The sequence below is a fragment of the Rana temporaria genome, chromosome 4, assembly GCF_905171775.1.
Source record: "Rana temporaria chromosome 4, aRanTem1.1, whole genome shotgun sequence".
Classification (NCBI taxonomy): Eukaryota; Metazoa; Chordata; class Amphibia; order Anura; family Ranidae; genus Rana; species Rana temporaria.
The window spans coordinates 42365955-42380578 of NC_053492.1; the positions used below are offsets into that span (position 1 = coordinate 42365955).

The 14624-nt window shown below is 45.8% G+C and overlaps 1 protein-coding gene across 2 annotated transcripts in view; it reads right to left on the reverse strand.

Annotated features, from left to right (window-relative positions):
* FAM167A (family with sequence similarity 167 member A) overlaps positions 1-14624 on the reverse strand; it is a 104517-nt gene that overhangs the window by 29915 nt on the left and 59978 nt on the right. For both annotated transcript variants that reach the window (XM_040348336.1, XM_040348335.1), the window contains exon 2: positions 1233-1740. In XM_040348336.1, coding sequence (XP_040204270.1) covers positions 1233-1598 — 366 coding nt within the window. In that variant the 5' untranslated portion in view covers positions 1599-1740. The remainder of the gene's footprint in view (positions 1-1232; positions 1741-14624) is intronic.

The following is a 14624-nucleotide window of genomic DNA, read 5'->3' on the forward strand; positions in this document are numbered from 1 at the left end:
GGGCACAGTGAGGCATGCAATGGGCACAGTGAGGCTTGCAGTGGGCACAGTGAGTCTTGCAATGGGCACAGTGAGGCATGCAGATCGGCACAGTGAAGCTTGCAATGGGCACAGTGAGGCTTGCAGTGGGCACATTGAGGCTTGCAATGGGCACAGTGAGGCTTGCAGTGGGCACAGTAAGGCATGCAATGGGCACAGTGAGGCATGCAATGGGCACAGTGAGGCATGCAATGGGCACAGTGAGGCTTGCAGTGGGCACAGTGAGGCTTGCAATGGGCACAGTGAGGCTTGCAGTGGGCACAGCAAGGCATGCAAGGGGCACAGTGAGGCATGCAATGGGCACAGTGAGGCATGCAATGGGCACAGTGAGGCATGCAAATGGGCACAGTGAGGCATGCAAATGGGCACAGTGAGGCATGCAAGGGGCACAGTGAGGCATGCAAGGGGCACAGTGAGGCTGCAAATGGGCACAGTGAGGCATGCAATGGGCACAGTGAGGCTGCAAATGGGTACAGTGAAGCTACAAATGGGAATTGTTGACCCTCTTTCCCACTTACAGTAGCTTCTGCATTTCCTACCCTAGGCTTATACTCGAGTTAATATGTTTTCCCAGTTTTTCATGGTAAAATTAGGTGCATCGGCAATTATGGCCGGCTTATACTCGAGTATATACGGTATATTGGATGATCGTATTGTTATTTGCATGGCCAGCATAACAAGAGCAAAGCCTTCTCGTATTACTTTGGAAGATTGCAGACAATCACACATATACAACCCACTGGAATGGCGCAATACGTAGCACAAACACCTTCAGCGCACACAGACATGTCATTAATAAAAAGATAAATGCTGGCTTATGCAAGGCTTAATAAGCTTTGTGCTAACAAACTGGTTTTATTTGTAATACAGTATCATAAATGTTTATGTCGGCTGCTGAGTTGCTGGCTTATTTTCAAAAGACGTGGGAAAAAAAATTGACAAGCCATTTTTAGTAACCGCTATTTACACAACTTAGAATCGTAATTTGAGAATAATTTTTTGATGCAAAATGTAAACAGGGGTGTAAGATTCCTTGTTCTGATCAATATTATGGATTATTCCTATGAAATCCAACCAAAGTATGTGACACAATGCCCTTCATATCGAATGTTAGCTTCTCATTTCCAGCAACAGACAATTGATTTCTTCATTCCATTTCCTATTGTGGTTTCATTAATAAGAAAAACACTTACCAGCTCCTTCCTTAGCCAGTTAAGGGCTTCATCAATACTGTCAAAGCCGTGTATTTTCTTTGACTCCGTAGAGTTCTGCTTTGGGGGGCCCAAGCTTTTCTGAATCTGTTTAATCTCTAGTGGTTGGAATGTCCCATCATCACCTTGGCTGGTTTCTTGGACTTCTTGTTCCACGGGAGCTTCTGGGTTCTTCCATGGCTGATCCTCAAGCTTTGCCCTCCATTCGAGGTAAGATGGCCTGCGGGTTTCTAACCTCAGCTTCTCTGTCAGGGCCTTCAAGTTCCTCAGATGGTCGTCACCTGGTGGGATGGAGCTGCTACCTGCTTCCTCGTCAGCTTCCTCCACCTGGATCTTTGGTAATGACATGATAATAATTCTCACGTAGCTCAATGGTGATAATAATTCGTTATACGGTCCTCATGGTGCGTCTGGCTGGTCTCATCAACCGTCTGTTTCTCCCATTTTGGAATAAATATCTACTGATGACTCATGAATTTGACTGTAACACCTAAAATAACAAAACATCAAGTGATTTAATTAAAGCATAACTCATTCAGAAAAGAAAATGACACACATGACAGAACAATAATCATACAGTGATTAGAGAAAGACAATTAATGCTACACTATTTCTCATTTTAAGATAAACAGAATTATATGAAATAAATACAAGCCAGTCAGCGTGCAATGACTTGTTTGATATGTTACAGACACAACCTGGAAAGAGATAGAGTTGCTGGAGTATTCTGATGAGCAATGGGTCCTTTTTTTATTTTTTATATGTTTCCACAGTAATTAATATATATAGCTAGATTCAGAGACGTTTACGCCGGCGTATCAGTAGATACGCCGTCGTAACTCTGAATCTAAGCCGTCATACATTTAAGTGTATTCTCAAATTGAGATACACTTAAATGTAGCTAAGATACGACGGCCTGCGCCGTCGTATCTTAGCTGTCTAGTTCCGCCGGCCGCTAGGGGCGTGAACACTGATTTACGCCTAGAATGCGTAAATCAGCGAGATACGCCTATTCACGAACGTACGCTTGCCCGTCGCAGTAAAGATACGCCGTTTACGTAAGGCGTTTTCCGGCGTAAAGTTAGTCGAACAAAAAGCTGGCCTAGCCAATGTTAGGTATGGACGTCGTTCCCGCGTCAAATTTTGAAATTTTTACGTTGTGAATGGGGCTGGACGTAATTTACGTTCACGTCGAAACCAATACGTCCTTGCGGCGTACTTTGGGCTGTGTGGGAGGACCCCCTCACACACCCGCCATTGCCACCTGGGGCATGGAGAAAGGTGGCAGATTGCCTCTGGGGGAGGCCTGCCTACTCCCAACTCCTGCAGTCCGGCTCCTCTCTCGAGTACACGCACAAAATACACTTAAAAAAAATATATATATATAAAAAAAAAAAAAAAAATGTCAATCACGTCGGGTCACGAGTCATTACCATAAAACACGTCCCCCTGTTCCTCATTTGAATTAGGCGCGCTTACGCCGGCCCATTTACGCTACACCGCCTTAAATTAGGAGGCAAGTGCTTTGTGAATACAGCACTTGCCTCTCTGACTTACGGCGGCGTGGCGTATATGCGATACGCTACGCCGCCTCAAAGTTAAGCCAGTCTTTCTGAATCTGGCTAAAAGTATACTGTTGAGGTTCCACTCTCTGGTGGGGCAAAATGTTAATGTTAATAAATCTGAAATAAATTGTAGGCGAAGGTATGAGTATCAAGTTTCTAAAAAGACATACAAAGCGCTAATAGTCCTCATGATACCAAAAGTATTGGGACACCTGCCTTTACATGCACATGAACTTTAATGGCCTCCCAGTCTTCGTAGGGTTCAATTTTGAGTCGGCCCACCCTTTGCATCTATAACAGCTTCAACTCTTCTGGTAAGGTACAAGCAAGGTCCATAAAGACATGGATAAGTGAGTTTGGGGTGAAGGAACTTGACTGGCCTGAATAAAGTCTTGACCTCAACCCGATATAACACCAGGCCTTCATGTCCACATCAGTGCCTGACCTCACAAATGCGCTTCTGGGAAAAATGGTAAAACATTCTCATAGACACACTCCTAAACCTTGTGGAAAGGGTGGGCCAACTCAATATTGAACCCTACAGACTAAGACTGGGATGCCATTAAAGTTCATGTGCCTGTAAAGGCACGTATCCCAATACCTTTGGTAATATAGTGTATATATATTTAGTATGAAAATTGTGAAATTGTGTGTTGGCAGGCACCAAAGATGCTTGCACAAACCTTTTATTAATTTAAAATACAAGTCATAAAACTGGATACAGTGCCAACATGAATGAAAATGCACTCTAAGGTGTCTGAACCTATCTTTCAACAGCTTGCTGAGTTTCTCAGAAGACCTGAAAACCCTTGATGCTCTAATAAGTAAATGTCAACTTTGAGTGCTGGCATGCCCCCCCAGCTTCCGCCACCACTCCCTCTGCTGCATCCGCCAGGAAAAATACCTTCTGGGTGTAGATGAGCGTGTAGCGCTTGAGTGTTGTAACAAGGCCCTGAGCACTGTCACATGTCTGAGGGAGTGATGTCACTGCTCCTCCTCATGGCCAGCATTACCCAACACTGGAGATGTTAGTGCCCGTGCCATGGAGGATTGTCCCCGAGTGTAGTTGCGGCTGGGGGCCGTGGTATGGAACTGGTGCTTGATGCAGCCGATTCGGTAGACCATACTTGCCTCCAAAATACCTAGACTTAAGAGAGTCAGTCATTGTACATTAGCGGGGTAAAATATTTATTTTCATAGAATGTGATAAAAGATGTATTGGTTTAAAACAGGGGTGCCCAACCTTTTGAAGGTTGAGGGCCACTTAAGCGACTTAGTAGCCAGTTGTGGGCCACAATGAGCAGAGTGGGCAGATGACAGGTCTGTGTCCAGTCTGTATATGCAAAACAGACACAGCCCTATCTACTATATGGGCCCTCTGATCCAATCAGTTGGAAGGGGGGGTTCCACTTCTTTTTTTTTAACAGATCGGATTGGAGGTAGGCGGGTATAAACGGATAAAAGTCTGTTTACATCTGCCGCTTCATATAGGTAAATGGGAGGGTCCTATAGGGTTGGACCGATTGTTTGAAAGGGGCCTAAGACTGCTTTTATACTGATGGTCTGCAGTCTACCCACACTGTGGGTGCGACGCAGTCTACCTGAGGTTTTCCTGGCGGTTAGCTGCACTTTGCCATAGACGTCTATTATATCCTGCAGGTGTGGTGCAATTTCTGCAAAGGCTGCTTGCAACACTGATGCTCTGGGATGGAAGGTCGGCAACCTGCAATCTGGGCTTGCCAACCAGTCATCCCAGAGTCATGGGCCACATCAGAGGGCTCTGCGGGCCACATGTGGCCCCCGGGCCACTGGTTGGGCACCCCTGGTTTAAAATGTGTTTGTTAATAAAAGGCTGCTATGGCCATATAAATCCATTCTAAAGTGGTTGTGTCTTATTTATAAGGTTGGAGTCAGGTACGGTTATGGCAGACGGTAAGTCAGCAATACATCAGTCAAGTCATTGCTTGCTATCTGGGTCAGTATAGTTACAAATACACTACATTACGTCCGAATCTTCATTCTGTCATACGAGAATTTTCAGTAAACTCATTTTCGACATGAGATTAGCGTTCAAAAAAAAAAACATGATCATTCACCTGATAATCTCAATGGCCCGGATTCACATACATTGGCGCATATTTATGCCGGCGTAGCGTATCTAATATACGCTACGCCGACGTAGCGCAGAGAGGCAAGCACCGAATTCACAAAGCACTTGCCTCCCAAACTGCGCTGGTTCCCTCGGCGTAAGCCGTCGTAGGTGGAAGTGGGCATGAGCCATGCTAATGAGGCATGCAAATGATGGGCCGAGTGCCATCCAAGTACTTAAAACGAACGGCGCATACGACGGATCACTGCCTATGACGTGAACGTAACCTACGCCCAGCCCTATTCACGTACTACATAAACTACGACGGCTGGTCCATACCTTTGCATGGGATGCGCCTCATATATGGGGAATAACTTTACGCTGGATGTACGACTTACGCAAACCGCGTATATTATGCGCCAGGCGCAAGTACGTTCGTGAATCGGCGTATCTCCCTCATTTGCATATGTGCATAAAAAATCAATGGGAGTGGCAAATGCGCCCAGCGTAAATATGCGCCCACGATACGACGGCGTAGGCAAGTTACGTCGGTCGTAGGAAGCCTATTTTTAGGCGTGTCTCAGTTTGTGGGCACGGCGCATGGATACGATGGCGCATATTTACACTTACGCGGCGTATCTCGAGATACGTCGGCGTAAGTGCTTTGTGAATCCGGGCCATTATGTATACCAGGCATTAGCGTGTATGCATTTAACATAGATAAATATGCCAGCTTTGAAGAGTGACAACAAATGGACGCACTATCAGTACTGTACTTGAGATAAACTGGTTCACACAAGGAGGATTTAGTAATCATGAGGTGTTTTAGAAAACACGAAGAATGTGGAGAACACCAATTCTATACGGTGTGCTTTCATCCTGGAACACACCTACATACAGTTTATTTTCCATATGACATTGGGTAAACATGACAATGTGTGAAGAAAGACTTGACTAAGTTAATCATTATAGCACAGTACATTTGCTTACATATATTATTTTCCATCAGTGCCGCTTCATACCAAACACACCAAAACACATAAATAACAGTCAAAGTTCAATAAAAGAATTTAGAAGGCATTTTGTAATCATAACCAAGGAGGAGATAACTGAGATTCAGCCTGGCTCAAAAGGAAAAAAAGAGAGCTGGTTCTCTTTTTTTTGCCAGCGGGTTTGGCAGTTTTCCCGTCTGAAAAACTGCGAGGGAGCATACACATGGCCGGGATTCCCGGCCAAAATCTTTCCTCGCAGTTTTCCCATCAGAAAACCCGGTCGTGTGTACAGGCCATTAAAGCGGTTCTCCACCCTAAAGTGGAGTCCCGCTGATCGGAACCCTCCCCCCCTCCGGTGTCACATTTGACACCTTTCAGGGGGGAGGGGGGTGCAGATACCTGTCTAAAGACAGGTATTTGCACCCACTTCCGGCCCGGCATTCACGGGCAAAAGACGGGCATTCCGTCACATCCCGTCGCCCCCCCCGTTGTGTGCTGGGAACACTCGGCTCCCAGCACACAGCGGGAGCCAATCGGTGGGCGTGGCGCGACTCGCGCATGCGCCGTAGGGAACCGGGCAGTGAAGCCGCAGCGCTTCACTTCCTGGTTCGCTCAGCGTGGATGGCGGGGGGAGCAGCAGGGTGACGAGCGATCGCTCGTGCTCTGCTGCGATCGGCGCTGGACTCCAGGACAGGTAAGTGTCCTAATATTAAAAGTCAGCAGCTGCAGTATTTGTAGCTGCTGGCTTTTAATATTATTTTCCCGTGGCACATCCGCTTTAAAGATGAATTCCAGGTATGGCCATTATATATATGAGTGTCATCATTTCTCAGAAGGCAATGGGGTCTTAGGACAGGAAGTTGAACCACCTAGGCAGAAGGGCACGGCTGGGCACAGGCACCTACAGGTATGTCGCCTTTAAGAGCCCAGCCGTGGGTCGCACGCGTGCTGCCGGCAGCACGCTCACGACCTAATCTTGAGCTCCGTGACCACGCCCGCGTTCCCTGTCATAGGGAACGATGATCAGTGACGTCACACGTCCAGCCAAGCCCCCCCCCCCCTACAGTAAGAAACACACAATAGGACACACTTAACCCCTTTAGCGCCCCCTTCACTGCCATTGTCATTTTCACAGTAATCAGTGCATTTTTATAGCACTTTTCGCTGTGAAAATGACAATGGTCCCAAAAATGTGTCAAAAGTGTCCGTCATAATGTCGCAGTCACGAAAAAAAACGCTGTTCGCCGCCATTACTAGTAACAAAAAAATGATTAATGGAAATGCCATAAAACTATCCCCTATTTTGTAAACGCTATAACTTTTGCGCAAACCAATCAATAAACGCTTATTGCGATTTTTTTAACCAAAAATATGTAGAAGAATACGTATCGGCCTAAACTGAGTGAAAATATTTTTTTTATATATTTTTTGAGGATATTTATTATAGCAAAAAGTAAAAAATATTGCATTTTTTTTTAATTGTCGCTCTATTTTTGTTTATATGGCAAAAAATAAAAACCGCAGAGGTGATAAAATACCACCAAAATAAAACTCTGTTTGTAGGAAAAAAAGGACGCCAATTTTGTTTGGGAGCCACTTCGCACGACCGCGCAATTGTCAGTTAAAGCGACGCAGTGCCGAATCGCAAAAAGGGGCCAAGTCCCCTTAGCTGCATAATGGTCTGGGGCTTACGTGGTTAAAGGCAAGCTGTTAATAGAAAGTTAATTTTTAGGGTGGAACTCCGCTTTAACATGCAACATAATGCGTAATATTGCACCTGCATCAACGCACCGCACAAATGTAAATGGGCCCTCAGGGGCCTCATTGCTCCCTCGGGGATGATTTATCTCGGTTCTTGTTCATTTTGGTGGAACAGTCTAGAAAATCTGCTTTGCCTGACTGCGATGGGTTAACATGATAAAAATCGATTGTAAAAAGAGCCCCTTCTCTAAGTCCCATTTGTCCTTTACTAAAAGCTCTGCGCTGTGCGATCAGCTTTCAGCGGTACAATAACAATGTGTGCTGAGAAGACCCCGCGTTCTCCCTTTTTTCCCTGTACAGAATGAAGCGCTCAATCTTTTATCTGCTCCACAGTGAGGAGAGGACAGTCTGTCTCGTCTCCGCTCACCACCGCTGTGGGAATTATCTCCGCACAATGGCGGCAAAATGTTGGGGAGGTTCACAGATCCTTTGAATTAGAACAGATAAAAATAGACGGGACAGGTAAAGGCACTTCATACACTAGTCACTTTGTAGTCATTCTCCTATAGAATGAAGGACCTTGTCACGTCTGGGCGGCACACCCAAACCTATTGTTCTCATCTGGAATTCAAACTCGCCATAGAACTTTTATAACCACTTCAATACAGGGCTTTTATACCCACCTCAATACAGGGCTTTTATACCCACCTCAATACATGGCTTTTATACCCACCTCAATACAGGGCTTTTATACCCACCTCAATACAGGGCTTTTATACCCACCTCAATACGGGGCTTTTATACCCACCTCAATACGGGGCTTTTATACCCACCTCAATACAGGGCTTTTATACCCACCTCAATACGGGGCTTTTATACCCACCTCAATACAGGGCTTTTATACCCACCTCAATACCGGGCTTTTATACCCACCTCAATATGTGGCTTTTATACCCACCTCAATACAGGGCTTTTATACCCACCTCAATACAGGGCTTTTATACCCACCTCAATACGGGGCTTTTATACCCACCTCAATACAGGGCTTTTATACCCACCTCAATACGTGGCTTTTATACCCACCTCAATACGGGGCTTTTATACCCACCTCAATACGGGGCTTTTATACCCACCTCAATAGGGGGCTTTTATACCCACCTCAATACGGGGCTTTTATACCCACCTCAATACGGGGCTTTTATACCCACCTCAATACATGGCTTTTATACCCACCTCAATACAGGGCTTTTATACCCACCTCAATACAGGGCTTTTATACCCACCTCAATACGGGGCTTTTATACCCACCTCAATACAGGGCTTTTATACCCACCTCAATACCGGGCTTTTATACCCACCTCAATATGTGGCTTTTATACCCACCTCAATACAGGGCTTTTATACCCACCTCAATACAGGGCTTTTATACCCACCTCAATACGGGGCTTTTATACCCACCTCAATACAGGGCTTTTATACCCACCTCAATACGTGGCTTTTATACCCACCTCAATACGGGGCTTTTATACCCACCTCAATACGGGGCTTTTATACCCACCTCAATAGGGGGCTTTTATACCCACCTCAATACGGGGCTTTTATACCCACCTCAATATGTGGCTTTTATACCCACCTCAATACGGGGCTTTTATACCCACCTCAATACGTGGCTTTTATACCCACCTCAATACGGGGCTTTTATACCCACCTCAATACGGGGCTTTTATACCCACCTCAATACGGGGCTTTTATACCCACCTCAATACGGGGCTTTTTACTTTCAAAGATTTTTTATTTTCAAAAGATAAAAGGGAGTAACGATACATATAGCAACCAATCCTGCAGACATCAAAAACAAATGAGAGAACAGGATAGATACGGACACATGGTTGACTACTGGGTCAGTCTCAAGTAATAAACAAGGACATACTGAATACAAAAATTAAAGGGTTGCATAAACAATACGAACAGTAAAATTACAAAAGCCCCCAAGATCAACCCCTAAGATTCAAAGAAGAGGGGGACATCCGGCCACCCCCTATGACCAAGACTGCCTCATAAGAGACCCTAACCCCATCACAATAAGCCCGGGATAGCAGGACGACCAGAGGATCCCCAACCACCAGCACCCCAAAGGGAACTCAAATACGGGGCTTTTATACCCACCTCAATACGGGGCTTTTATACCCACCTCAATACCGGGCTTTTATACCCACCTCCATAGCGGGCCTATTCTGGCACTTCTCTCCTACATGTACAAATCATCATTCTTTTGCTAGAAAATTACGCAGAACCCCCAAACATTATATATGTTTTTTTTAGCAGACACCCTAGGGAATAAAACGACGGTCATTGCAACGTTTTATCTTGCACGGTATTTGCGCAATTATTTTTCAAACGTCTTTTTTTGGGGGAAAAAAATAGTTTCACGAATTAAAAAAATAACAAAACAGTAAAGTTAGCCCAATTTTTTTGTAAAATATGAAAGATTATGTTACACCGAGTAAATAGATACCTAACATGTCACGGTTTAAAATTTCGCACACTCATGGAATGGCGCCAAACTTCCATACTTAAAAATCTCCATAGGCAACGCTTTGAAATTTTTTACAGGTTACCAGTTTAGATTTACAGGAGATCTAGTGCTAGAATTGTTGCTGGCACTCTAACGCACGCGGCGATACCTCACATATGTGGTTTAAACGGCGTTTACATATGGCGGCGGGACTTGTGCGATCGTTTCTGCGCGCGAGCTACCGGGGACAGGGGCGTTTTAATTTTTAATTTTTATCTTTACTTATTTATTTTACACGTTTTTAAAAAAAATATTTTTTATCACTTTTATTCCTATTACAAGGAATGTAAACATCCCTTGTAATAGTAATGTGTGTGACAGGTCCTCTTTATGGAGAGATGCGGGGTCAATAAGACCCCGCATCTCTCCTCCGGGCTGGAAAGCATGAGATCGGTGAAAAAAAATTCACCGATCTCATGATCAGTGTTGCTCACTAGCCGCTATCGCGGCTTTGTTTACTTACAGGTACCTGGGCGTGACGTCATCACATCGCGCCCGGGTCCTCCGACGGTCATAGAGATGACTGGTGACCATCTGGTCACCAGTCATCTCTATGCTTCCTGCCTGCGCCGGACGATTCCTTCTCCGGGCCCCCGATGGCACGGGAGAGCCTGGAGAAGCACCGGATGGCGGCGGGAGGGGGAGGTGTCCCCTCCCGCCACCTATAAGAACGATCAAGCGATGGAACCGCCGCTATGATCGTTCTTATGGTGCGCAGGATCGCCAGGCTGAAGACATGGATATCTGAATGATGCCTCTAGCTGCAGGCATCATTCAGATATTCCCCCGCAAACACAGGACGTCATATGACGTCCACCCAGGATGGAACATCCCATCTGTGGACGTCATATGACGATAGGCCGGTATTGAAGCGGTTGAAGTGGTACGTATGATGATTGCAAATATGTATCAATGTGTGACGCTTTGTAAATCTTTATATTTGTTAGACATACATTTGAAAAAATCAACTTAACCACTTGCTGACCGGCCTATAGTAGTCTAATACTCTAGCTAATCACTAGCAACAGCATTGCGTGGGTGCGCCCCCTACCCGGAAGTGCAGAATCACTTATATAAACTATATTGTCAAAAGTATTGGGACGCCGGCCTTTACATGCCCATGAACTTTAATGGCATCCCAGTCTAATGCCCCGTACACACAGACGGATTCTCCGACAGCAAATGTTCGATGTGAGCTTTTGGTTGGAAATTCTGACCGTGTGTATGCTCCATCGGACTTTTGATGTCGGAATTTCCGCCAACAAAAATTTGAGAGCTGGTTCTCAAATTTTCTGACGGAAAAAATTCTGATCGGATATTCCGATCGTCTGTAGCAATTCCGATGCGCAAAATTTCCGACGCATGCACGGAAGCAATTCAGCACATGCTCGGAAGCATTGAACTTAAAGGGGTTGGAAAGGATTTTTTTCCCCTAAATAGCTTCCTTTACCTTAGTGCAGTCCTCCTTCACTTACCTCATCCTACACAGGTTGAAATGGATGGACTATTGTCTTTATTCAACCTTACCTATGTAACTCAATATTGAACCCTATGGACTAATGCTGCGTACACACGATCGGATTTTCCGTCAGGAAAAACCTTGGCTTGCATACACACGGTCACACCAACGTTCTCTGAACTTTAGACCGTCAAGAACGTGTAACATACAACACTAAGACGAGCTGAGAAAATTAAAGGGGTTGTAAAGGAAAATTTTTTTTTCCCTAAATAGCTTCCTTTACCTTAGTGCAGTCCTCCTTCACTTACCTCATCCTTCCATTTTGCTTTTAAATGTCCTTATTTCTTCTGAGAAAACCTCACTTCCTGTTCTTCTGTCTGTAACTCCACACAGTAATGCAAGGCTTTCTTCCTGGTGTGGAGAAAGCCTCTTGAGGGGGAAGGGGGCGAGCAGGCAAGTCAGGACACTTTCTACTTTGCATATAGAGAAAGGAGCTGTGTGTTAGTGGGCGTCCTGACACTCCTGCTCGCCCCCTCCCCACTCAAGAGGCTTTCTCCAGTAAGAATTATCATGCTGGCTGTGCGGAGATCTGTTGTTGCTGGCGGGGACATTTTGTTGTGGGTGGTCCATTGTTGTTAGGGGGATCTATTGTTGCTGGCTGCAGGGGATCTATTTAACTGCTTTTCTTGATATCATTACCAAATTCCATACAAATTACTTAGCACCACAAAATGATACTTGGTTCTATATTGTCTAAAAGGGACGGTACTGGGAGGTGGGTGGGGGTGGAGAAAAGGGGTGACTCGGAAAGGGGGAGTTCCTGCACCTATTATCTGAGAAAAAAAGCCCTGCATTTTTGACAATTTCATGCTCCCAGCTTTGTGGGAACAGTTTGGGGATGTCCCCTTCATGTTCCAACATGACTGCTCACCACTCACCAGTGCACAAAGCAAGGTCCATAAAGACATGGGGGCAGAGGCGTCCCTAGGGGGGGGGGGCAGAGGGGGCCCTGACCCCCCCAACATCATGCTGTGCCCCACCATGTGCCCCCCAAAAAAAAAAAAAAAAAAATATTTTTTTGCAATTTTTGTATTTTGCTCCCCGAGAGGGAGAGCGTCCCCAATCAGCTCTGCGGGGGATTCCTCCCCCTCCCTCTGCTCGCCGACACTGCATAATGCGAGCGCTCACACAGCCAGATATTCTAGCCTGGACCGTGTTTAAGTGTGTGCACTGCAGACTGCAGTACACTGTAATCACTGAACTACATTATCTCCATCCCTTCTCTCCCCCCCATCTGTCTCCCACCCCCTCTCCTGTTCTTTCAAAACATTCACAATTTACTTTCACTTTCAGTTAGGCAGATAATATACGGTGCAAATTTCTTTCCTGCATCCACAGATTGCAGGAAAGAAACTTGCATGATTCCCCCATCAACACAGACACTGCTGACGGGAATATCCCTCCTGCCCAGCAATTATATTCTCCCGACAAACAGTGATTACCACCAGTGACTATACAGCAACCACTAGTGATAATTATAAGAGAATCTGCTCATTAATGGTTCAAATCTCAGCCAGTTTCTGCTGAACCAGCTGAGATTTAAACTGTCTATGGCTGGTCTTAGCTCTTAGGCAGCCCATACATTGATTAGCACTGTGGAGTGTCGGCTTCATGGCGGGATCGGGCATGTGGGATTTCAAACACACCCGAGCCCATCTCTATTGGTTGTAGACAGTTGAGCTCCCTGCAGGTTGCTTAGCAGCAGTGGACCCTTCTCTGACAAGCTGATCCGGATGCAATCCAGGTGATGCTCTTAGTCAAATCCTAGTCATAAATATCAGAGATTTTATTGATCAAAGCCCACACTTTACAGGCATAGAGCCCACACTTTACAGGCATAGAGCCCACACTTTACAGGCACAGAGCCCACACTTTACAGGCATAGAGCCCACACTTTACAGGCATAGAGCCCACACTTTACAGGCATAGAGCCCACATGGCTGCTGATCATACGGTTGATTATATTTATGTGGTTGTACTCTTGATGCTAATAAATACTGTGTTTATTAGATCTGACTGGGAGCATCACCTGGATCACATGCCGATCAGCATGTCAACAGAGAAGGTTATACAGCATTACTGCTGCTAGGTGACCAGCTGGGGGCTCGGCTCTCTATAACCAATAGTGCCAGCCTTCCCCTGCATGCACCCATAATCTCACCAGCACTAGGTCCTAATAGACTGCCGCCGCTGCCAAGGAGACAGATGCCAGACCAGCGCTGTAAATAGCAGGGACAGGACAGCTGGGGATCCCCACTGTGGCAGAACACCAGGGCCCGGTGGCAAGACAACCTTTGCAACCCTGATAGTTCTCCCACTGCTTTGGACCCTTATATTTTCTTGGTGTGCTGGTGACATATCTCTTGTTTTCTGCCACCCTGGGGGGCCCCAGTATAGTAGGAAGGGAGCTCACTGCAGAACATGTGAAAGGGCCCATAGTGGGATTGTAGTAAAGGGCCCCAGGATATATATATATATATATATATATATTTAATTGCATTTTATAGTTGGCCCCCCTACTTTTGGCCCTGTCCCCCCATGTGCCCCCCCTAAATATGAAAGCTGGAGACGCCACTGCATGGGGGTAGATCCACAAAGAAATTACGCCGGCGTATCTACTGATACGCCGGTGTAATTTCAAAATTCCCACGTCGTATCTTTGTTTTGAATCCTCAAAACAAGATACGACGGCATCTCGGCTCTTGGATGCAATTTTTCGGCGTCCGCTAGGTGGCGTTCCCGTCGTAATCCGCGCGGAGTATGCACATTTTTTTACGCCGTTTCCGTTCGGCTTTTCCCGGCGTATAGTTAAAGCTGCTATATGGTGGCGTACTCAATGTTAAGTATGGCCGTCGTTCCCGCGTATAATTTTGAAAATTTTACGTCGTTTGCGTAAGTCGTCCGTGAATGGGGCTGGACGCCATTTACGTTCA